The 26,393-nt window shown below is 35.1% G+C and overlaps 1 protein-coding gene across 10 annotated transcripts in view; it reads right to left on the bottom strand.

Moving 5' to 3' along the window:
• polybromo (protein) overlaps nucleotides 1–26,393 on the bottom strand; it is a 76,596-nt gene that overhangs the window by 31,784 nt on the left and 18,419 nt on the right. For 7 of the 10 annotated variants that reach the window (XM_071594321.1, XM_071594314.1, XM_071594320.1 and 4 more), the window contains 15 exons: nucleotides 25,954–26,121; nucleotides 25,598–25,755; nucleotides 25,389–25,518; nucleotides 25,135–25,302; nucleotides 23,846–24,051; nucleotides 23,321–23,500; nucleotides 21,826–21,985; nucleotides 19,936–20,157; nucleotides 18,691–18,867; nucleotides 18,443–18,604; nucleotides 17,484–17,644; nucleotides 7,095–7,267; nucleotides 5,791–5,963; nucleotides 3,250–3,312; nucleotides 1,428–1,598 (listed from right to left, as the gene is read on the bottom strand). In XM_071594321.1, the coding sequence (XP_071450422.1) occupies nucleotides 1,428–1,598; nucleotides 3,250–3,312; nucleotides 5,791–5,963; nucleotides 7,095–7,267; nucleotides 17,484–17,644; nucleotides 18,443–18,604; nucleotides 18,691–18,867; nucleotides 19,936–20,157; nucleotides 21,826–21,985; nucleotides 23,321–23,500; nucleotides 23,846–24,051; nucleotides 25,135–25,302; nucleotides 25,389–25,518; nucleotides 25,598–25,755; nucleotides 25,954–26,121 (2,472 nt within the window). The remainder of the gene's footprint in view (nucleotides 1–1,427; nucleotides 1,599–3,249; nucleotides 3,313–5,790; nucleotides 5,964–7,094; nucleotides 7,268–17,483; nucleotides 17,645–18,442; nucleotides 18,605–18,690; nucleotides 18,868–19,935; nucleotides 20,158–21,825; nucleotides 21,986–23,320; nucleotides 23,501–23,845; nucleotides 24,052–25,134; nucleotides 25,303–25,388; nucleotides 25,519–25,597; nucleotides 25,756–25,953; nucleotides 26,122–26,393) is intronic. The other 3 variants (XM_071594317.1, XM_071594319.1, XM_071594323.1) reach the window with 3 other exon arrangements.

Here is a 26,393-nt window from a genome sequence, read left to right as displayed (position 1 = left end):
TTAGATATGGCAAATAATTATTAGGAGACTAGTAACCATCAAGCCAATAATGAAAAAGTGTAAAAATGTATTTTATGAGCTGAAATGTAATGTAATTTTTAAGTTAAATATTTTCTGAAATATATGTAGGAAAATCTCATGCTAATTACTGTAAGGATTGTGTTCTTAACAGTAACATTTATGAGTGACTTTATCCTTTGAATTGAAATTGAAAAAATGTTACCAACACAATGCTAAAAAGTTGTTAGCAATCTAAAAAACATTATACCAAACTCATACTGACTCGGCCACTCTTTGCATAAAACCACACAATTATGCTACATTCCGCCAGTGAGGATTTAAGCTGTAGAACCAACTGTTTGTTTCAGAAGTCCCCCGAGTTTTCCTTATAATGCAGGCATAAAAACAATTCTTCATGTCCCTTGCTTTCACAGAGCTGACTAGAAAGTTGACAGTCGGTGTTGAGGTTTATTAGTCTGCCTTATGTCAACATTTATATTTTAATGATGCAATTCAATATCTATGAATTGATAATTATTTCTCCCGCTTTATGGGAAACCAGAAAACTACACATTTGTGATGCTATAAATTTGCTGTCACTTTACTATGCCATTTCATTCAAGAACAGTCAAAAAGTTTTTCATTTCCTTGGAAAAGTTACAGCTTCCACCCATTGATTCTCATGTCAGTGATTTTATATTTATAAAACGAAAGTTTGGTTGCTGCTGTGGTAATTGCTTGTTAATGTGCTTAATTATTACTTGGTTTCGTGAACTTGCTCTTAAAAATATAGAGGTATGTGTAATTTATGAGAAGGTATGGTACACACACACCATCAGTAGAACAGTAAACAGAACCCTACATTTCATACTATTTATGTGCTCTCCTTCACCTCCACTAACTCTTTTCCTCATTGCTGTCCACTTAATGACTACCTGCTTGCCAGTCTCATTACCATTAATCGAGCAAAAGCACAAATAAACATAAGGTACACCTCCCCCTTGCAGTTTTGCTCATAATTAGTAAAAGCTTACATGAAAAAATACCCAGCTGGTAGGGGACACACAGAGGCAAATGATGAGATGGTACATTATACACTCAGCATTTCTAAGATTCACTACAAATAATACAGCAAATGAGCAAATAAAACCAACACGTACAGACATCTCTTTCCATTTCTTACAACTTTCATTCATGCAAACACAAATAATACTAAAAAGTTAATAATGTTTTAAGGACAGATAGAGTCTAACTTTTTAAAAAATATTTCCAAATTTTAACAAGAATAAAATACATGCAATAGATTGACCAACACTGGGCCACAGAAATTTTTCTACTACTCCAGAGATGCAGTGAAGGGAAAAGAAGCCATCTACCAAATGGTTAAAGCTAAACCAGGAATTACTGAGATGCATTTCTACACATACCTTCTTTCCAGACGATGGAGTGGAAATAGGGATGGACACAGGCATGTCTCCAGAACCAACAGATGGAGGTCCAGTGCCAGTACCACCATCCAAGGAGTCATCCATCATAATACCTTCAGGGTCACCCACCATCTTTGGCAGTAGAGGGGAAGGGTCCTTCAATAAGAGGTCCTTCAATATACCTTCCTCATACCCACACTAATTTCACAATACAATCTGATGATTAATCAAAACTGACTCGAGTTTTTATACTCCTACTTAACCTTCATTTGGGTAGCCACGAGTGGCCTTACTTCTGAAACAGCAGCTGATTTCACTTTGATTGTTCACTGGTGAAACTGTAGTGGACAGAATTTTAATGCATGTACGTGTGAGTGTATGTACGTGCATGGATCTACATATTGTGAACCTCACAGCGGCAGTGTTAACAGGAGAGCAGCATTCCAAAATTAACCAATTACAGAAATTTAAATGTAGAATTATAATGAACATAATTTTTGCTTAATCATACCACACATCAGTATGGCACTGTAGTAAGAGGAACACTGCAAGATTACTTTTCACACAATTGTAGTAATTGTTTTACTAACTGAGAAGCCTAGTTTATTCTTTCATTAGTGAGTGGTTGAGTACACAAGCAATGTTTATCTTAGGCATTAATAAAACATGCAAAAATAGTTTATACTAAAAACAGAACAAAATATTTGAAACAACATAAGTTATATTAAATAATAGATAGATGTGGCTAAAAAAAGAAGGAATGATAATCACAAGTTTTTGTTTTTAAGATAGCTGTAGTCATGACAGCATTGAACTTTCACTAGTACATAAACACTAATACCGCCGATGACTTTTCAAAGAAAAACTAATTAATTTAAATTACCTTAAAAATGTATTCCAAATTTCAGAGGGTTGTCATTAAAATTATCGTTTGGCAGAAAATTTCATTATTTTATCCATGAAAATACCTTCATTTGTGTAAATCCTATATAACTTTTATTATCAGATATTTGCCAGTCAAGTAATGAATCTATTCTCCAAAATTTGCTTTCGGCACTCATTACCACAAATACTACATTAGAAATGGGTCCAAAATTTTCAAGTGCAAGTGGAATGAAAACATACATCATAAAAAATTAAAATCATTCTGAATAAAACTTTGCGAACTCTACTCCCTCAAAGAAGAATTAAATCCCTCAGACTTGAATGGGCACACTACTATTTGTGGTTAACCTTAAGGGAAAAAAGTTTTGTGAATTCACACAGTTTTCCTGTCGCCTGAAATCCTGCAAGGCAGGAGTAGCGTGCTTCGTGTAGGAACTTTCAATGAAATGAATGCTAACATTTGTCGACAGAATTGAATGAGATATACTTTTTTGTGAACTTAGGTATAAGCAATGGAAAATGCATATTTTTCATATACTTGGCTTCTGTCTGTCTGTCAAAATTCCTAGTTGATGGAGCTTTAGAACCGCAAATATAAATCCACTGCTAGCTGAAACAGCTGAAAATCTTTATACATTATGACTGGTCGAACACCTCTTTTTATATAGTTGGTATCAACTTACCATTTTTTGCTGTTTTAAGTAATTTCTCTGAGAATTTATTGGACAAAATCCCAAAAAGTGAGAAATTAAATTAAAATGAACCAGATTTCTCATTTTTTAGCTACATTGAAAAACTCAAACGATCATCAAAAGATATATAAATTTTTTCAGCTCCTTTCATGTCACAATAACGTGGGTCTCCGGCTACTATATCTAAAAAGAACATTCAGGAACTAGAAAAGTGCTACTGTCTATGCACCAATTTTTATACTCACTGTATCATAATGCATTTGAATTTTCATTCCTTCAGGTAATTTCTGCGCAGTCTCACCTCCTATCTGTAAAGAAAAATGAGAAGTTGTTGAGAACTGAAGCCTACAGGACAAACATCACATATAATAGCAAATTGAGAAGCAGACGTTTGGTGACTAATACTGGTGATTCTAAACATAACAACCATAAAAAGAATGAGTAATAAAATTACAGCACTTGACTTGTAAAATACATCAGCTAATCAGCTCCATTATTAATAAAGATGACCAATTTTTTAATTTCATTATCTATTACTTTTAATCTTTTTTCACAAAAACACAGCAGTCTACAAATATTATTAATGGAACAATTTAGAAATTCTTCAATTCATCCTTTGAGTTAAATTCTCCTGAGCAACATCTTTCCAATGCTAAATCACTGAAAAATACACCTTTTTGAATTTGTCAATTAGCAATGGCAATGAGATGTTGAGGATTGTAATAGAGGTGAGAATATTAGGTGAATGAGGATGGGGAAGGAATAAGATACACATGATACATGGAATAAAAGGAGGAAGAATGAAGAATTAAAGAGGGGCTTATTGCAGGTTTGGATGTCAGGTTGTGTTTTGTTAGGAGATGCAAGGACATGTATCAATGCACCATTGTATAGGTTGTGCCCATCCAAAACCGAATTCAACTGATAGTAGACCAATAATAACAACATAAATTGGTCCTTTGCCTCCAGTTACATGGTAAAACATCATACATATGAATTTACAGGAACATGTTCAAACAGGGAAACCACCAAAAAGTGGAAACATATTCACATGGACATGGGGTAAAGTGATAAAAAAAACATAAAAGACATTTTTTTATAATAGAAACATACGTAAAATTTAGAAAGAAAATTATGCCTTTGGTTAATATATTCATTCTATATTTTAGGCAAGCAAGCAAAAATTATTGATGTTCCCTGCGAGCAACCACTTGCATGCATACTCCTTTAATGATTGCATAATGATTCAATGGCACAATTTTACTTAAATAAAGATAATTAATAATTGCTTTAGGTTGTGACAGAGGTCTCCGGTCTTCATAAAGAGTAAAAAGTATAGCAAGCCCAATAACTTGGGTCTCACTTTATCTAAATAAGATTCAACTGGGGTAAGACACACAATCAAAATATGTGCAGTTACATCAAAAAGAATTTTGCCTTTGACAAATGAACAGTAATGAAATATTTGATTGTAAAAAATCATGTTGCATTAATTATGATTCCACCTGGACTACATCTCAGCATTTGAGACTTCCTCAAGGGGATGATTTGATTGGTGAATTAAACAATACAAAAGGAAAGATCTCAGAAAAAATCAAAGCTTGTGGCACTCAACTAGTAGGGTAATTTCAGAAGATATGTCCCAAAACCCTGAAATGGATGAGAGATGGCTTGTGAGTGCAGCTTGCAGATCTCCACCAAATTTGAAGCTCACCAAGTATACGATAAGTTTTATGTTCTGGGCTTTATATTCAATTACTATACATCATTTTACGCATATTTGGTGTAAATATTAAGACAAATAAGAAGGATAAATATAAACTATTGGCACTGCAACCTCCATTACCCACTTGTCCTTCTCTCCCCTGATCCCCATGCATGGGTTAAATGGAAGAAGGGACCATTTGGTCTCAATTTCGCCCAAATAAAGACCACTATCTATCTATCTATCCCCCCCACTCACTTCCTTTCTTGCATATAATTCCTTACTTTTCCCAACCCCACATGAATTTTAGTGCCACTAGCTTGGGATATAACATTATTACAAATGAAAAGCAAGTATCATTACACAATGAGAAAACCTAAAATATGAGCACTTTTAGAAAGCAAATGTCCATGCACAAGCCAATCACAATTATGGAAAACAATAGGGGCACCTAATTAAACATCTTGAAAATAAACTACCACTGACTGATTTTGAAATTTCATGGCCGAATTGGAAATGTCCCTATATGGCTGGTAACTCAATGCTTCCTGCTACGGTAGCTTGGAGGATAGCACTCGAATTTACCAACACTCTGTCAATAAGCCATTTGTAATACTCAATTTAGAATAAATAAAACTTCAAGGCATGGCATTCCCACACTACTGTATTACATGAACTATATTTTCTTCAGTAATTCATGTGTGAAAAGGGAAAATGCAAAGCAAAGCTTAATGCTAAGTAATATTTATTTTGATTATAAGAGAATTGGCTAGCTACTAGAACGGTCAAAAAAAGAGGGGAGGGGAATAATCACTTATTAACAAAAAAATGCCACCACCAGAAGGTAAAATCATCACTTTATATTCAAATGGAACGAGGATAAAATTAGCAATTAACCAGCAATGATCATGATACGTAAAAAATACACAAGACAGTTTGAAATAACAGCCAAAGAATAGATACTGGGAAATACAATAGAAGAATATGTAAAAAAGACAAGAAAAAGTTTACAATTTTAGATGAGAAAAACTGATGCATCTATAGTATATAGTATCATATGTGCACAGCAAAAAAATCTTACCTTTGGTGGATTAATAAGTCTCCTGAAAAAGTATATTTCATCCTCCGTCACAGTATTACTGTGAGCATATTTCTTCAAACCCTCTCTTGTCAGCCTCCTTACTTGTCTTCGTGCTTCATCGTATACAGACTCAGACACATATACATCTTGTTCTGGAATTTCCGTAGGACGACCTAAGGAAGGATATTAATGAAGGTTCACAAAAAATTCTTAGGTATTTATGAATAAAATTTATCATTAAACTTGGAAGTCATGACAATCGGGTATGATAAAGTTTGCACTCACGAAATACAAGATGACTATCAATGGACACCTCTGGAAAATTAACTGCAGCAGGTATTTTAATAAAATTTTAATTTAGATTGACATTAGTACCTAACTGTAGAATTAAGGCAGTATTATGTACATTGGGTGGGAAGTCACGTATGGCAAGAAGTTGAGAACCTTTTAAGAACATAGAGCATAATACTCTTTGTAAGTAGATAACCAAACAAAAATAGACAAAGCCAGCCTAAGAATATGATGCAGCATAGTTGACTTTGAAGTGTTTCTTCCCAAAATAACTTCTAATTTCCCTGCATTGTTTCCTTCTTTAGTTCTTCATACTGTCTCAATTGAGAATACTCTCCTATCCTTTTGCCAGTTTCCCAACATACTCTCTTCCATTACAGCTTCTAACATTTCACTAAATATTCTATTTTTGTACCCTCTATGTATTATTTTTCTTCTTCAAATTTCCCCTAACCACTTCCTCTACAATGCTATCTTTCAAATCAGTCCTCAGAAAATATTGCTTTATGAATTTGCATAAGTATGTCATTAATTCTCATTACGTTTTGAAAAATTCCTTCAGCATGGCAATTCTTTCATGTATCTATTATTCTGCACATCTTGAACATATAAAAACTATTTTGTCATCAAAAGCGGAAGTGATAATATTGATTAGGACATATGTAAGTAAGGTAATGCTAGAATGAAATATAAAATTGCTAACTTAACGCAATGGTGAAGATGGTGTCTTTTATTATTGATAATGAAAGAAAATCTCACTATAGTTGGAGAGACAAATTGATATACATGGCCGATTACATAATACTCTAAGAGTATTTATAAATCCACCATTGACGAATGACATGAAACAAACTAATGCCCATTTTCTATCTATACACTACTCCGAAAAGCACTGCAAGGATCCGTCGCTGGGGGCATTAGGCCAAGCAGACACACTACACCAAATATTCTACTCATTGGTACTTTATACACAGTTGCTCATATCATAAAAAACAATTAAGGTAATTACTTACATGATATATATTCAGCATGCTCAAGGACTGCACATTTTCCAATTATACTAAGAAGTGGATTGGTGTCTTCAATTGTACTGAGAAAAACTTCTTGCTTGTAAAAAAGTCTCGTTGGGGCATGAGGAATTTCAGGTGGAGTGACAAACCATGGACCTCTGAAGTAACCCGCTCCTCTACAATTGAAGAAAAAATATTTTAGTATTATAAACAGGGTTACTAAATCACACGAATAATAAGTTACAATATAAATTAAGAAACATATATATGCAAATTTGAATCGAACAATTTTAAGTAATACACATTATTTAACGCTGCTAGATGATGGAATAATCCCCGCAAAATGGCAGTTTTGAATTGAAAACTTTTTTCCGAATTGTTCCACCAAAACCATTTCAAATAAAAATTGTTAACGTGATTAGTTTTTATCCTTTCACACGCAAAATTTTACCATGAAAAGTCATTCCTTATTGTTCGACTTTAATCCTACCTCCTTAATTCTCCGCTGCAATACGAATCTCAAACGTCTTGTATGGAACTATAGGGCGTTTTAAAGCTGATGGGTGTAAAAATAAATTTCGAATGCAGAGTATTCCAGTAAAGTCACTTCGGGTCCATCATCCAATATAAGTTCATAAAATAAATTTCAAGTGTAATATTGAACAAAAAATTAAAAATCCAATCCATTTGGGAACAATATGACGGAATCTTCGAATAATGCCGAACACTTTAACTCTTTTAAAAGGTTTGCTTCCGTATTGGGCTTGGTTCACCTATCTCCCGGTAGGTCGCACGCTTCCCCGATAGAGTAGATCGAGGATTCAGGAATTGCCGTAATGCTACGCAATTAACCGAGGATTCGGGAAAGGTTGATTTCAGACCCGGCGAAAATACAGTATTGATTTCATGAGCTAAGACTCTCCCTCCATCTGTTTCTCTCGGAGCTCGGTCACAATTTCACAAAATCTTCGGTCACCACGATTTCAAATAATCCTGAAAATGAGAAAAGTAATCGCCTGCCTTTTCTAATTACTGCGATGTTGGATTAAAATGAAGAAACAATGAAGTTTCGCCGAATGGGCTTCCAAAAAGAAGAATGTCAAAAGTGCATTTGCCTGATATATCCCCATCATGTTTTGTATGACGCCTGAAAAATCAATTATGTGCAAATAAAATTGAATGAAACAGGGCAGCATTCTCATACGTACTTGGTATCAATACCAGGAGGTCGTTGCTCTTTCGACATCAGCGAACACTCGTAGATAAAATGACCTTCTAAAGTCCACAAATTTAACCAAAATGATTAATATGAGAAAGTCAACGCATTAGAACGTTTGACGTCATGATTCTTGCAATCATGTTATTATTCATACCATTTTAGCAGAGTAGTATTGTCAGTTTTTGAGGAGTGAATTTTTTAAGGCCATGGGTGCGACTCATTAATGCCCGAAAAAAATAAAAAGAAATGTTCTTAACTCGTGAAAAATCAATACTCTATGAACTTATCGCGCATATGCAAAACAATGCCGCAACCCTTAAATACAGTACTGCGGCGACCAAAAATAAATAAAAAAATTGACATCACATTAAGCATTAAATGGGCGGGATTGATTTATTTTGACGTCCGTCTCGATGAACAGAAATGACCCACGACTCGTAGATTATTACAAGGCAAATAATGTGCCTTTAAGTTTTCTGAAGCTACCTGGTAAATGGCAATACTCAGAATTGCATTAATATTTGGGTTTCGGAAAAAAAGAAAAAGAAGCGGGTATCTTCGACACATACGAGCTAAGGAAAAAGGCAATATTAAATGTACACCGCACATGCAATATTTTTAACATTTAGTTAAATATTCAAAATGTAAGGCAATTAATGGAATCTGGGCTACGCTGATGTAACATGGGAGTTAACATGTTTTAATAGCCTCATTTACAGTATATAGCCAATATATGTGATCCTTATGAAGTTGGGTTGATAGCTAAATTGGATCCCGGCATCAGCATAGAGGAGCTAGGCTTGTAATCACTCAAGGAGCGAAGTTAAATTGCAGATAAAATTTCTTACATGAATTGGAAGGATGGCTCTTAAGCAATTATGTCAAAAATGCAATGTTAATAGCCCCATTGTGCTACAGTAGGACAGATCATGTCTATAAAACTAGAGAATTTAAGGGTAAAACAGATAGATTTAAGATGTCATTTTTCCCCTGAACGATAAAGGATCAGAATTACATTGCCCAACCAAGCTAGGGAGAAAATAGAATAGCTTGAGGCATCACTTTGTGGAAGCGATTCACCTACGAAAAGAAAATACTTTGTCCATTGTACCTGTTGATTACTTTGTAAGTCTAAACCTGGGTCATGCATTCTAAAATGTGTAAGAACCAAGTAATTTATTTCCCGAAAAGGGAAAAAAGTATTTTGGATCAAAATTAGTCTTGTCTGTATTCACCCTGCCACATAACCTATTGGTGGCTTGCAGGATACCAAAAAAACTAAGATGATGGAATGACTTCTAGATGTAGAATCGTTAACTACAATCAAGTAAATACAAGAACTTGGTGATTAAACAGTCATGTATAGTTAAGGGTGAGACTTGGGGTAATTCAACAGTTATTGTTAGATAAGAAACAACAATAGATGGCATAAGAACAATTTTGCATTGTCTAGATAACTTGACAGAATTTAAGTTCTTAAAAACTCCTCAAAGTGAACTTCACAGGTCTAGACAGTAAGAGATTTATTCCATTGAGCTGCACATTAAATGGCATGGATTACCACCAGAATTGGTACGAAATTTATTAAAAATACTACTTTAAATACATGCAATTTTGTATTTAGGTTTAGAATAAATTTACTTAATATCTGGGTTTTCTTATCAGGAACATGAAACACTTAAAATATTAATGCCATAAAAATGGGTGGTTTACCATGAAATCTATTTTAAACTACAACAAATATCCTCTTACCCAGAAATTATACTAGATCCTCCCACTTTTTGTACATATCTGCAGCTACATGGCAATATTATAATGATTTCAGCACTATGTATTGTAGAACTAGCAAACTGGCTTGAGTTAAGAATCAGCTCTTAAGTCACAATTTAAAAAATCATGACAGATTGTATTGGCAGGGGGATTTTTTTGGATGTGGGTTTCACAATTCTAAAAAAGGTTGAGATAAAGTTTATCTCAATTGAGTTTATCTTATTCATGCCAAATTGAGCTAATACTCAAGGCTGGTTGACACACATATATAAACCTATCAAAACTGCATACACATTGGGTACAGAAAGCAGAATGCTTGTCATTGGACATTAGTTCACCTGGCATACAATGTCTGTACAAAAGATGAGACTGGCCTTTCTACACATGAACTGCTTGACTAATCACAATCACTAAGATGTTGCATTACAGCGACATCTGTGAGAAGTAAAATGCCACCTTGCTCATGGTCCTATCTCGACTATTCTCCGCAAAACAGCGATTCTAGTATAAGCTTGTGGGTGCTTGGTGAATAAACTCTTGCGTCAGTGAGAATGAAGGTGTTAGAGAAGCAGCATGTATGCATTGAATGCTGCTTTAACCTCGGGAAGAGTGCAACTGAAACTTATGCAATGATTCAAAAGGTATTTTGCAATGAAACTATGAGTCGGGCAGTTTTTCGTTGGTACAAACGCTTCCAGTCTGAACAAATGTTGACCGATGAAGAACCAAAAAGTGGACGATCATTGACGTCAACAAACGATACCCATGTCAACAGTGTGAATGATTTAGTACGTGCAAACCATAGGTCAACTGTCACGGAGATTGCTAATGAAGTTTACATTAGTTTTGGATAGTGTTTCACCATTTTGACAGAAATATCAGGCATGAAGTCTGCCGTGCCCAAATTTGTGCCGAGTGTGTTAACGGATGAACTGAGGCAAATATGTCTTGACATGAGCCAGGAACTGCTCCTTTGTTTAAACAACAACTAACACTTCTTAAAAACAATCATCACAGGCGATGAAACCTGGGCTTATGGCTACGATAAAAAAACCAAGGCCCAGTCTTCCCTTCCCCATGATCCAAAAAATCTCGGATGTTGCGATCAAATGCGACCATGAACGTTTCTGCGATTGTGGTGGTATTATTCATTATGAATATGTCCCCCAAGGACAAACAATGAATAGGCAGTACTATAAAGAGGTAAAGAGAAGGTTAACATATGCCATGTATTGGAAGAGAGCACAAATGTGGAAAATAAGTCTTGTTGCTTTCATCCCGGTAATGCACCACATTGCACATATCATTGATTGTTACCAAGATTTGGGCCAAAAACAGCATGCCGGTGATCCCCCAGCCACCCTACTCTCCGGATCTTGCTACACTATTTCTGCCACTACTTGCTGTATTTTTCCTATTTTCCTAAGTTGAAATCCACCTTGAAAGGATGCCGTTTGAAACTATTGAAGACATCGCACAAAATTATATTGCATACTTAAAGGCTGTCCTTCAAGAGGCATTTTGTGTGGCATTCACAACCTGGAATAAACATTGGGAGCCTTGTATTGTCAGCCAAGGGCTATATTTTGAAGGCAATAAGCATGACTATAGGGTAACTAATAAAATCAAATATTTATTCAAACGGTCTTATTTTCTTTTGAACAGACCTTGAGCATATTTCTCTGTTATAAATTTTATTTAAAATTTTTGATAGGGGCATATACAAATATAGTGAGACCTCGAATTTAATTATCCGAAGTTTAGCAATTGTTTTAATGTTTGGGCAGCCTTCCATGCAAAACGATGCAATCATAACCTCAAATTTACTACCTGAAACTCAGACCTCACGTGAAGTCTCACTGCCTTACAGAGATGACGAGCTGAGTTTTATTGTGTATTTACCCGGATTTAGTTCACAAATGTAGGTTTTATGCTTATATAACGTGCACTGGTTCATCATAATTATTTTTTACTCCTAAATTAAACCTGTGTGTTATTATTTAAAAAAAATATCATTGGACTAGTAATCTGCCGGTCCTGCAATCTTAAAGTCACAAAATATTATGCTTAGGTTTTCCATTGGGATTGGTCTTTTTAAATTAATTAAAATACCACCTCAGGCATAGAATGAAAAAATTGCAAGTTGATGCTTTCATTTCATTTCATAGCAATACTAATCAATATTGATGTGTAATACACATCAATATTGATTAGTATTGCTATGAAAAAGGTGAAAGAAAATAAAATGAAAACTGAGATGCTGGAAGAGACGTACATGTAAACTTGGGAAACCTTCCTTTACGTGAATTCGTATTTCAAACTTTTCAACGTGAGATCTTTATATTTACACCTACTTCACGTGGCTGTTGAAATAAATTGTTGCTGAATGCAGTCAATTTTATTTCAATTCTATAACATTTTTCTTTTATTAAACCTTAAATATACCGGGAAAAACTCAATTTTTCACTACTTTTCATTCATCTCTACAAAAACATAAATGTTTCAATGCATATCAACAAATCACACAATATGTTGTATGCTTTCCTAATTATTTTAGCCGATCAGCAAGGTAAAAATCCAACATGTGATTAATTATAAACTATCCTTAATGTAATCTCCACCCATGGAAGTGAAAAAAATCAGTGGTTCGTCACCACCAACTATGACCGAAGCAAAGCAATCATGTTTTTGAAAGATGCCTCTAGAGAGCTTCCCCCTTTGAGTGACTAGTTACCAGAAGTAGGCCAACCTGGATGTAGCCAAAGGGCCAAACTGGTTTCTTCTTCATCAGTGTCTGGCATCCAGGTTCAGGCTTGATACTAGACTTCTCCACTTGTGTCATCCCAAAGACTGAGCTAAACCACTGCCAAGACAACTCACTCCCAGGTAATCCCCTAGCACCTTCTGGTGCAAATTCTCACATGTGTATACGCCCCCTGTGCTTCCCCCTGTTAGGGCAGGTACTAGTGCAACCCTTAGATATTGTCGAGTGGATGTCAATATCAACTTTGAAGATGACCTGTCACCACTGGCTTAGGATTTCATTTACATATCATTGGCGAGATTGATTCCAAGGTCACTATTAATATTTAGGTTGATATTTATGTCGACATCAACACTGTTGTTGAGGTTGAAATTGACGTGGACATTGGTAAATTTTTGTTATGAAACATTTCATAAATACGAGAAAGAATAAAAAAACTTCATTATGTTTTGAAGATATGGGACACATTATTTTCATGTTTCTACATCACAACTATAGATCAAGGGATTACACATTGACAAGTAATGCCTCCTCAAATCTGAAAACCATGGTGCAAGTAAAGGCAATTTTACAAAAATATGAAAAGTAATAAGCTTTTAAGAGTACTCTTCCCCATCATATTTCACCCAGTGGGAATAATGTTGGAATTAATTCTAACATATGCGCTATTCAATATTACAGGGTCCGTAAAATAAGTATCGTGACTGGTTCGCTGTAGCCTCAATGGTAGATGGGGGTCTGACCGGTCGGCTCTGTAGAGGGGTCCCCCACCACTCAGGCGCACTTTAGTTCAGTCGCCTCTGGGCATGCGTTGAGACAGGAGGTCGATTTTTGTGACGTGCGATTGTTTGTGGTGTCGTCGTACCAGCATGGAGCACACCGTGAAGCAATACTACGCTGTGAAGGTTTGCCTTAAACTCAAGAAATCCGCATCGGAGACCCTTGAACTCATTAGACAGGCTTATGGGGATGATCCTTTAAACCGTACAAGAGTTTTTGAGTGGCACAAAATGTTTAAGGAAGACCATGAGCTCGTCAAAGACAAGCACTGTGTTGGACACCCGACGACGGCTCAAACCGATACCCAGGTGGCCAAAGTGAAAAAAGTTTTGGACTCTGACAGGCATTCAACCATCGCCCTTCTCAGTGAGGAACCTGGCCTTTCAGTCTGAACTGTCAACAGAATTGTAACAGAGGATCTTGCGATGAGGAAAGTGTGCGCAAAGCTAGTGTCAAAAGTCTTGAGTGAGGAACAAAAACTGTCGCAGGTGAAAATTTTGGACTACGTCCAAGAAGATGAAGATTTTCACGTTATTACTTCAAAGGATAGCTCAAAAGAAGGCTCTCAAAGGATATCGGTTCGACTCCATCGAGGCAGTTCAAGTGGTGATGACAAAGGCTATCAACAGTATTCTGGAAACCGACTTCCAGCAGGCTTTTGACAAGTGGCAGATATGCCAAACTAAGTGTATCAATGCAGGAGGAATGTATTTTGAACGTTATTAAGTAATTGTAATGATAACTGCAATAAATTTTGATTTTTCAAACCAGCCCCCATACTTTTTGTACAGACCCTGTAAGTTCTTCTGTGATGTTTAATATGCTGATTTAACATGCAGCAAGATTAAAAAGAGTCAATGCAACATGTAAACATTGATGTTGATCCCAACATTGTCAACATTTTGAAAACTGATATTTACATGGCCTTTGATATCAATGGCAAGTTAAAGGGGGTTGACATTGCACTAATGTCGTGTCATCAAAAAACTGATACCACACAGCTAGTAGTATCTGGAATCTTAGGCATCCTTCCTTTTCCTTTCAAACTTTCTTCCCCTTCCTCTCTCTTCTGTCCCCCTATTGCAAATCACACATAGCAACATCAATTAAGAGAGGATTGAGGAGGATACCATGAATTCATCATTTCCCAGCCCTCAACGGATGACATCCACCTCCTCCTCTCTGATGAAGAAGCGGCAGGGTGACGTAAGAGATGAAGAAGAGGCTCAGGACTTAAACAAGACATTAAACAGAAGCCTAATGAGGCCCATTCTGATTCATTTCCATTTTCAGATTCACTGTGATGAAGTAATTTTCGATTACATAGCAGTTCATTGCATAACTTTTCATATTTCTTCATAATGAATCTATTTGATCCATTAATTAATGTTATGCTGCTCCCCAAAATTTTATTTTTACCTCTAGTGCCAGAGGAATGCCATCTGACCCTTGGACCTGCTGAATGAATTTTCTTTAGTTTCTTATATTTTCATAAGAGATCAGATAAAGCTGAAGAGTAAGCAAGGACTGAATAAATCTTGTTCTTATTGTCCTCTTATTTCAAAATAAAACTACCCCTGCAAAAGTTTAGACACACGATGACGGTATTAATAAAACAAGTTATAGCAACGATAATCAATTTCTCTCAATCTACCTCGCTTTCCCCCTCCTGACATAAATTAATGACTGTTAATGCAGAGTGGCTTCCTAATTGATCCAATATTTTTGGTACATTAAGGAAGTTATTAATGTATCTCTGCTTTTAAAACCATGCAGAGTAAATTTATGAAATATTTGCACAGTATTTTTACTATAATACACCAGCAAATTGATTTGTCCTATTATTATAAGGACAGTAATACTCCATGCAAACAAAACACATAATACAAAATCTAATGCTTCCATAAGAAGCAGGTGCTAACTATACCCCTCTGGCATCCTATAGTTTATCACAACACTGGCCTTCCAATGCTAGAATATAAGTTATTATTAAAGGTAACGTTTGGGCTAAGGTATGTTTTTGCATGGACTGCCAAATGGTACAGCAACAATTCCCTTGTCTCTCTTAATAAAACATAGCCTGTCATCCAGCATTCCCCTCTTCCACTACACATACTTTCTTCCTCCTTTTATTCAACTCACCATCCTTATTCTATTCTCGCTCCTTCCTTGCTTGCCTTACATTCTCCCTTGATCAGTCTCCATCATCCCATTGCCAATCAAAATGATCTCAATCCATCTTTCCTGCCTCCTTTGGATTCCTCCCCCAGCACTGCCTTATTTGTTTTTCTTTCAGTCCCTTTAACCTTCTCCAACACACATTTCAAAAGCCTCCAATCTATGCCTATGATCCTGCTTCAATGACCATATTTCCATGCATGCATAACCATACTCCATATAAAAGTTTTGACAAGCCTTTTCTTAACATCCTTACTCAACGTCCAGCTCATTAATTCTCCCCTCCAGAAAGCTTCTTTACCTAGTGAAATTCTCCATCTTATGTCCCTACTACTGCGACTATTTTGGTCCATATCACTTCCGTAAAAACTATTTCTCCTACAATTTCCTGAACCTTAAAGTAGCTTTATAGAAATGCTGTCTATCCCCATGGCCCTGTTTGATTTAAATTCCCTTAATACCCTTACTATCAGCTTTCAAGTAAGCATGAACCTAAGCTATCATCATCTACGCCATACTCTGTTTCTATGTCTAACCTTGCTGGCCTAATGTTTTTCCCATATAATTCTATACATTCCTCCTATCTCTTGGAACATTTAATATTTTTCTTAACTTATCTTTGATTGTGTGCAATGATTTCCACCTCTTACTTCCTGACAGTGTGTTAACCTTACTGTGCTGTGCATCAATTACACCCTTCCTCTCCAAACCTTCCAAGTCCTTGCACTGTGCCTTCCTGTTCAATTCTTAGAGGTGTTAAAACTTTTTCAGCTTTCAAAAATTTGTATTTTATGATTATTCTGCTAATGCAAGCATACATGCCAATATCTAGCTTTGTTGAAATAGTATAAGAACAACTGGAAGAGGCTCCAGGAGCAGTAAAACAGACCTTTAACAATGATTGATAGGAGACTAAAACACTGTGACCAGAGAGGTTTGTGAGGGAAGCAGCAGGAGGGAGCGGATATGAAAAATGAAACACAGCAGGAGAAAGACCAGTACAATTCCATAATGAGAACAAAACGGCATGGTCAAACACTCTTTTCAAGCAACACTAGAGAAGAACGGACAATTACAAACATAATAGAAGAGAAAATTGAAGGGAAGCTCCTGCAAGGAACACAAAGAAATAACAAATGACAAATTTAAAAGGACGTAAAATAGAAAAGCTATCCATGGGTGAGGGAATTAACACTGAACATAACAGAATGAAGGGCTGCATTAAACCAATCTTAGGAATATTCATTCATATTTATTCATTCAGTATAAGTCCGAAAACAGCACATTTTGGCCTTTACATCGAACTATTAACAACGATAACAATGGTCACATTTACAAACACCCAAACCCTAGATGGAGCGAAACTCACCCAGGCGGGAATCAAACCCGCGACCCTTGGAATGGCAGACGAGGACGTTACCCCGCCGCCACCGGGGCCGGCAAAATGATGAATGAATGAAATAATGATGATATGAAAAGGCATACAAAGTCCTATGTTTTTGGTTGAGACTACTTGAAGCTTTGGATTACACAATATCTCAAATTAAATGAGATCAAAATATCCAGGTTTAATACACCTCATTTGATTGTTTTAATTTACAAATGTTACGTGCAAATAAAGATATGAAACCCAACAGAAATAATTTCATGGCTATATTAAAATTTTTGAAGCAAAACTCACTCTTTTGTGATCCAGATGGAATCGATTTGAGCAATCAGCTGTCTTCCAGTGTCAGCTCTGACATATACACAGTCTCCCGTTTTTATTGTCCCACAGGAAACATTGTACTGCTCATAGTATGTATTCCCTTCCACTCCAAGAGGGTTGAAAACTTCAACATTCTGTAATGCATAATAATTGACATTTTCAACAATGGGGATACATTGAAAAATGTATTTTGATTCAATTTTAATCTAAAAATGGATTCCAAAATACCCTTCATCAACATACTTGGCTTTTCTTTCAGTACTTTGAACATTAAAAGCTCAGATCTATCTCTGAAGAGAAAAGGCCAGCAAAATGATGATATTTCATAAGAGGTTTTTGTCTCAAACTGACCTACAATGACAACTGAAGGCACCACTTATGCAAATACACTCACACATACACGACCGAAGCTGCTTCCTATGCTAGGAGTATACACTTCAAGTACATTATAAGGTGAAATGACTTTAACCTTGTATACATACTTAACCATCCAATAAACTTTGACTTATAAAACAGCTCTTTATTATTATTTTCTCACAGAGTCCTATTGCCAAAAATGAAATACCATTGCTTTCAACTAGTTTTTGGAAGACGATTCAAAAAATTTAATCAGACATTTCCATTTAATGAATAAGTGATTATGACTAATGGTATTTCTGTCTCATATAAGTTAAGTCTAATTATTTGCAATGACCCCATTTTATTGAACAAAATAAAGAAGAAGAGAACAAACATTGAAATCCATGATAAAATACTGTCACCACAAAATTAAGAAATGACTGCAAAATAATCCACATTAAAATTTTGGTAAGAAAATTTGTGCTAAAATCAAATAAGGCAAATTGATGTTTTTACTTGGCATAAGAGGGGATGAGCTACGTGCTTCCTGATTAAGTGTAGCCTCTGAAGACACCATTTTCTTTTTAACCTACCGGTTTCATTTTCTCTAGAAGTTTTTCACCTTCTTCCAACTCTGCAATTTCTTCTTTGTGCTTTTCTACTCGCTCCCGAAATACAGACATAACTCTCTTTGGTTCTATCATTTCATCACGAGGCATCAAATTCACATGCTCAGGCACACAAAATGGCCAATTCTGAAACAAAAAACAATTTAGATTAAAATTTACCTGTATAGTTTGAAAATGGAATGTGGTCATATTATGGCGTAATTAATATATACCTTAATCTTCTTAAATGATCTTGCTTTTGTTGAATAACGAGATTCGCAGACATAAATATCTTTGTCACTAAACCCTTCTGGCTTTGACCTGAAGTAATCTTTCACGCTCATGACACAGCAAAGACCGATGACTTGACTGAGTGGCAATGCTATGTGGGCATCACTCTTGAACACTTCCTGAAAATACAAAACACAACAGTTTAATTTACCTATTACAGTGACAAAATGAATTTGTAGCTCATTTAATGCCCCTATGTGATTGCACCCAATAAACTATATACATAAAACATTTACTGAAAAAAGAAACATCTATAAATTTACAAAGAACTTTGCCCTCTATTTTGATACCAGAATTTGATTGCGAATAGTCATAGTTATCTGATCATATGAAATGTTGAAGTCAAAAATTGGAATGAATATGTTCACAATCACCAAGTGCTAACAAAATGACTTTGCCTGCTTTCCATATTAATACCACATCACATTAATGGCAAATTGTATAATTTGGATGGAGATAATATAGACTTAAGAGGCCTTCATGAAAAACACATGTAGGTACATTCAAAATGTAAAAACTCAATCAGTAAATAACTGCATTATTAGCAAATTAGGCATTTTCTTTCATGCAAAACATACACAAGAAGAAGCTGATCCCCACTGGTGTGGTGAAATATTCCGTATAAAAACCGTCAAACCTCAAAATGCCAACAAAGGTTTATGTTAGGGCTAAAATAAGAGGGGGGAAGAAACTCCAATGGCCGTAATAATTAGTCGCAACTCTCGTCAGACCAATTGTTGTGTTGGTTTAACGGGAACCATGTCAGGGACCAACCACAACCTCTCGACTAGAATGCCCTCTGAGGTGGTTTACGGGAAATTAATCTGCATCAGGGACCACACCGAGTCACACGCACACTATCCTGACTGGAATCCTTCACGAGGCTGTAGAGAAAACCCCTTTAAAGATTCCAGGATATTCTTAAGCACACACTTTGTGACTGGCATAGACCAATCACACACACAAGCACTCAAGAAACACACACTCACACACTCAAAAGGGCCCAGCTTCTGAGAGAATTTGGACACAGGATTAGAGCGCAAATGAGGATATGCGTCGAACACACGTGTTTCGGCCACCAAGTGGCCCTCTTCAGAAAACCGAAGGGAAAACACCTCCAACACAAGGTTGAAAGTTTATGTTAGGGCTAATCAAATGGCAATTCATTTTAACACAAGTGTACAAACCTTTTCCATAAACTTTCTAGTGGTGACATGATAAGTCTCATTAGGTCGATAGAAAAAGTTTCCATAGAGCATTTGGTGACCTTCTTGATTTGTCCATAAACGCTCAATATGAATGATATGAGATTCCATCCCACGTTCCTTTGGTTCTGCATAAACAAAATCTCCAATCCTATACAGCTGTTGATTGAAACTCAGTGATTCTCCTGGGGTGACAGATGCTTCCTGAAAACACAAGCAGTTCAAATTTAATTTAAAATGGGGAATTCATAATCTTTTTGCGGTGCAAAAATTACTTTCAGAATTTCAATTTGACAAAAAATGAATACTAGCACACAAACTGTTTTGAAAAACGATTTTGACTGACCACCTTTTTGGGTAGGGACTTCTAATAATTATGGATCTCACTTCCTGATACAATTACTTCCATCTAATTCTAATACTAAACATTCTCACTTATTTCTACGCAAAAAATCTAAATTTTTAATTTACCATTCACAACCAAATCATACAAAAAAATTGATTCAATGAGATAGCAATTTCGTTGTGAATACTGAGTGAAAACTTGAATCTGTATATATAATAAGTATTCAAGAAGAACATTGAAAGTAAAAGTTAAACAAATGCACTCTGCAAGAATAAGACCCAATTAAAGTGAATTTCTCCAGCATTTGCCATTGAACTTTGAGGTAAATTACCTATTAAATGTTACAGGTGTGATTTCAATAGAAAGCATTCATGTACATTTTTTACACAAACAAAGAGAAATTATTAAATAAGCGTGTGACAACATAACTTCCTTTTCATAGGGGTTTGCTTTATAAAAAGGAAGTGGCAGCCTATACTATGGAGAGCCAAAATCTCTTGCACCTAGCACCTATATATTAATGAGCTTTTGTGCAGTTTCACAAGGTAATTTCTGGCAGAAAAACTGAAGATTTGCATTTTCAACAGAAATAAATGAATTTATGACAACTAGTGCAGTCACTGCGATGAAAACTACTAAGTGCATAACTTTTTGATTAGAATTATATTCTACAGAGTATTGACCTTAGGCCTTGCATTATTAATGGCTTACCCTGACACTTAAACTGAAGTAAGTCACACAACTACTAAACCGGTCTATTGCTTTAATGCAACAACTACTGCTCATAATCCACAGTTGCCTTTGCTTGCATTAATTCAGTTTAATTTGTCAGTTCAGCTTATTTTATTGACCAACTTGAGCAGATTTTCATAATTTCACAATTACTGCACAGATAATTCCGAACCCCTTCAGCGGTTGGAATTCTGCAAAGTAGCCAGATATCCTCAATCTTAATGTTTTCATTATGTTAGCTGGCTACATGGATACACCAAAAGCTTATTTGATGTTTTTTTTTCATATCTCATTTACTTTAATACCACAACTCTCATGGCTTAAAATTTATAGTTGTTATTTTTCTTTGACTGTGATTACAAATTACATAGTCATACGAAAAATATAGTGAGGAAATAACAATTAAAATTCTAATTGAACTTAAACCAAATCTCCTAAACAAACTACCTACCAAGGTACACTTCATTTGTCTTTCCATGAATTAACCAACAAGCATTGTTTTATTATATTCAAAATAACCAAAATTAAGACATTTAACCAAATAGATTCAGACAAAGAGTTTATTAAATCATTAAAACCAAATGTCTTATGACACTAAATAAAATGGCCTTTTGTTAAATTCAACATTTGAATATAGCTGCACAATATTCACTTTAAAAAGAAAAACATAAAGAAAACTAAAAATATTTATTGACAGATAAATTGGATGATTTCATAAACAGAAATCAACTAGCAAATCAAGAGTATGAAATATAATTTTTCTGCATTTCGTGTACAGTTTAAAGACAAGTTACCTTCATAGATTCCTCTGGATTTCGATTCTCAACCTCATCTTCTGGGGTTTCTTGAAGCAGTTTTTCCTGTTTTATAGCCTCTACAGCCATTGCCAAGTGGTCTTGAGTATAATTGAGAGCTGGAGAGTGGAGGAGGTCACCACCACGACATAACTCATCCCTAGGGAAGGAGGAATAGGTTCAATATGAACAACTTGACCATCATTCAATCTGCCAGACAATTTTTTCTCTTCCTCTCTGCCAAGGGTATTCTACTCCAATTGGAAACACTTTCAACAAAAAAAGTAGGTATGAGCAAAGCAAGCATAAGCCAATCATGCTTGCAATGGGATGTCCCAAATTTAAGTTGAGTGTCATCTACCACCACATTTAGGTGGACTATTTAAAACTTTGCTTTTTTCAACAGAAACAGCTTCTCCATTTTCTTTCAAAACTATGTCAAAGCTGCAAAAATATTAGGTTAGCATAGTTTTGACTTTTAATATTTAAATGCAACAATTTCAGAGTGTAAAAATCATTTGCCTTGACTGGGATTCGAACCGGATATTGAGGGATCTGGGTTCGAATCCCAGTCAAGGCGAATGATTTTTACACTCTGAAATTGTTGCATTGAAATGCACATTAGCGGATGACTCCGTTAAAAGTTACTGTTGCGGCATCTCCCGCAGTTTCTTTGGAATTTTTAAATATTTATTTCAATCTTAAAATGATGGACAGTAACAGCCGGTTGATGGAAAATAAGAAGCTAGAAACATATCAAGACATAAATGATGAACACAATGAACATGAAAGGAAATTTAAAAAACATGCACAATTTGAATACGAACACAATCAAAAAGATTTAATTCCAAGGGACAACTGGATGTACTCATTGGAGGCTTTTCCAGATTATGCTGCTGTTGACTCGAGTCTAAGAAACTTAAACCAGTCAGTCACTTTAAATCAGACACATCCTGGCAGTTTAGTTGCATAACAATGAGGAAGTAAAACAATGCTTTCTAATGATTTGCAAACTATCAACATATACTTGCGCACTGCCGATGGGGGAAAAAGACAGGATGAATTTCAGTTGATCTTTCCTTTAAAATTATTTCTTTTTGAATTGAATGGATAATTGTACAAATTGAGAACTATTATTTATTTGTATTGATTGTTTGTTTGTGCCAATATACTGACTGTAATTATAATCATGTTTGCCATATCCCTGAGTTTTTTAATTTGGAAAATATCAAAATAAGATTTTATGACAAAAAAGTTCAATCCTCAATTTTAACTTTTCATCATCCCATCAACACATAAACATTAAGGTTGATACATGAACTGTAAATCATAAAACTGATGGGAATGGAAATATTTCTACAAGTAACACATAAACTGAAACATGTATTTATTGATTTTAAGGGCCTACCATTTTAACAAAATATGTTGAAACCATCTTGGTATAGTATCCAAAAATGCTTATAAATGTTTTATTTAACTGACATTAATTACTAACCTTTGCCTAATGAAAAATGACTGCAACTCAATTGAATCTTCAAATACTTGGGAATCAGTGCGAGAAAGCTTTCTGGCTCTCTCCAGACAAGCAAACATGTCCTCCTGGAAAACATCAAGCCTCCTGTACAAGCCTCGATCCAGCCTCCTCTTAATCAGGTCCAAGGATAGAGCTCGGGTCCTGAGAAATGAAACAAAATAATTACAACTAGAAAATGGAATTTGAATAATGTAAAACAAAATATATCAATCAAATTATTACCAGAGAACAGATTGGAGGAGAACTCCCAAATGACATGTTACTATTTCTCTCAAGGCAAGAGAATTTATATAATGAAACTTAATTTAGAATAGCTAGGGGCAACCATAATTGATAATAGATTGACATGACCTTAGTGACAATATTGTACTTCAGAGAAATCTTCATTCCCTTTCCTAAAAAAAGCACAGAGATCGAGACTGCTGAACTGTTAAGAGTTGGCTGTTTTTTTTCCAATTCCCCCTCAACCCCTCCTGGTCAGCTTACTTTTTGCCCTCAGTTTCATCATGCTCTGGAAGTTCTGCCATAGAATCAGAGAAACAGCGACCTTCTTCATCTTGATGATTGTAAGCAGACGTGAAAAGAGAAGTCAAGAGCTCTTGAACTGCAGCACCAACATCAGTCACGGCCTCTTCATCCTCCCTAAGCTGCAACTTTGTTTGTAAGGCAACACGCTGAAGCATTAAAGCATCCTGAAATGAAAATCACACATCAATATGAAGATGCCATAATTCACCAATACCAGCAGTCACAAATGACAATATCAACAGGCATGCAAAGCTAATGAATGAAGAGGTTCATGTTTTATTGCTATCCATATTGTCCCTCGATATAAAAAAATTCAGAAGATGGTGAAACATTGTTATTGTGTAAAATTTGTTGTAGTGCTTCTATGAGGACCACCTGATGATGACGTTCAACGTCGAAACCTGGGTCGTGTTTTTAAATTAAGTGTGTGGAATTACAAAGTCAATTATTTCATTACATTTCAATTGCTATTGTGATAACAGTATTCCATGGAAATAGGACACAATTTAGAATTTTCATCAATAATTATACTATAAATTGATCCTGTGTAAACATTTATACGAAGAATAAGATTAGTGAAATATACGGATGCATGTAGATGCAAATACAATGTATGAAATATACAATGGTCCTTTGAGTATAGTACCATTATCATAATACAGGATGATATCATATTATCCATTATCTTTTAAAGTCCTATTATTTTTCACAAATTAAAATATATCGGACAAGTCTGAAAGCATGTATTGGCATACAAATATGAATAATATGAAAAGCTGATAAGCTTTTTTGTTACTATTAAAAAAATTCTTTTGTACTGTAATAATTGTTTGTCTGTAAGATAATTTTAACTTAGTTTTTAATGTACTATTAGTCACTGCATCTTCTATATCTTTGGGTAGATGATTACTAAGTGCAATCCCAAAGTGGAAATGGCACCTACTGTACAATGCTGTTGCAAGGTATGACAAATGAACGTCCAGATTCTGCCGGGTCATATATTTGTTATTACCAGGATTCACTATTCGTGGATAATAATATTCTCTAATAAACATACAAAGGTAAAACATGTATAAACAAGGTAAGGCTTTAATCCAAGTAATTTAAGAAGGGTTTCACAAGATTTCATTGCAAATGAATTTTTTTTCCTTAAGCCTTGGCACTTTTGGCATTAGTTGTATTACCATTTTCTGTAATATAAAAGCCTTTTTGAGATATGATTTAATGGTAATTAAACTAGTCTTTACCTTATAAATTTGCGAATCAGGTTCATTGTATTTACAAGCATTGTCAAACATCAGAACAAAGTCAGAGACCATGTCATCCAAACTTTCATACTGATTAGTTTTAAGTTTCTGGGCAATTTTCTCCAAATCTATTGGACGCTTTATGACTTCATAGTAATCAGGATATTCCTGAAATTGAGAGAAAGGATTAAGTTATTCATGCCTTCATATATTTATCCATTGAATAATGCAACACAAAGTCAGTACATACTTACATTTTTAGATGGTAACTTAAGAAATATAAGTGAAAGTTGTCTTCCCTTTGGATCCTTATGGTCTCTTATTGTATCATACAAAGTTCTCAACTTCTGGGCTAGTACATTGACATTTTTCTTCACTTTCGGTCTGAAAAACAATCACAACATGAATAAGTATAATTGTAAATGTACGAATGCTCACAATCTGTACACCAGTAATTATATACTTCTGGTATCCATAGACTTTGATGATCCTTTTGGCATTAACTTCTTGAGTAGGACCAAACTCCCGAACTTTCTCCATGAGTACTGACTCCAATTTATTTGCATCTTCATAAATCATTGACCCTTCTTCATTGTACTGACGGCAGTTATTGAACATTAACTGAAATACAGATTCCACAAAATAAATGGCACATGAAAAGTAGAGAAAAGAATACCCACATAATATAATATCCAAAGGAAATGAATTCACATAAAAAAATTACTGAATGGTTTGAGACAATAAAATTCACTAACATTTTGTCTTTACTCATAGTTCTGCAAATTCACAAAAGGAATAATAATTAAGAATAAAAATTACCTTAAAGTCTTCCGTTATCTCTTCAATTGAGCCATAGGTATCACTTTTTATTCTCGCTTCAATCATTAACATGTCAATAGGTTCAGCAATGACTTGATAGTAATCAGGATACAGTTTTTTGGATGGCTTTTCCATAAACATGAGGATGGGCTGCCTACTATCTTCACGCTAAAAATTATACAATTATATTTATTATAAAAGTATAATGAGAAAATCACAGTTGAACTCAATTCATAGGTATTTTGGGTTCAAGGGATGATTGCATACTTGCATTTTATAAACAGCAATCACAAATCATTAAAAGAAATATTCTATTGAATATTACTGAGTAGCTAGTTGAGATTAATGTATTTATGCACACAAAGATGAAATTCTGCATTTTATAATCTGAGTGATTCTCAAATGAAAACGTGCAGGAAGAAAATGTCACAATGAGAGCA

Source organism: Hetaerina americana, unplaced genomic scaffold (genome assembly GCF_022747635.1).
Source record: "Hetaerina americana unplaced genomic scaffold, ioHetAmer1.1.p SCAF_6, whole genome shotgun sequence".
In the NCBI taxonomy this organism is placed as follows: domain Eukaryota; kingdom Metazoa; phylum Arthropoda; class Insecta; order Odonata; family Calopterygidae; genus Hetaerina; species Hetaerina americana.
This window is presented reverse-complemented; position numbering and strand designations above follow the sequence as displayed.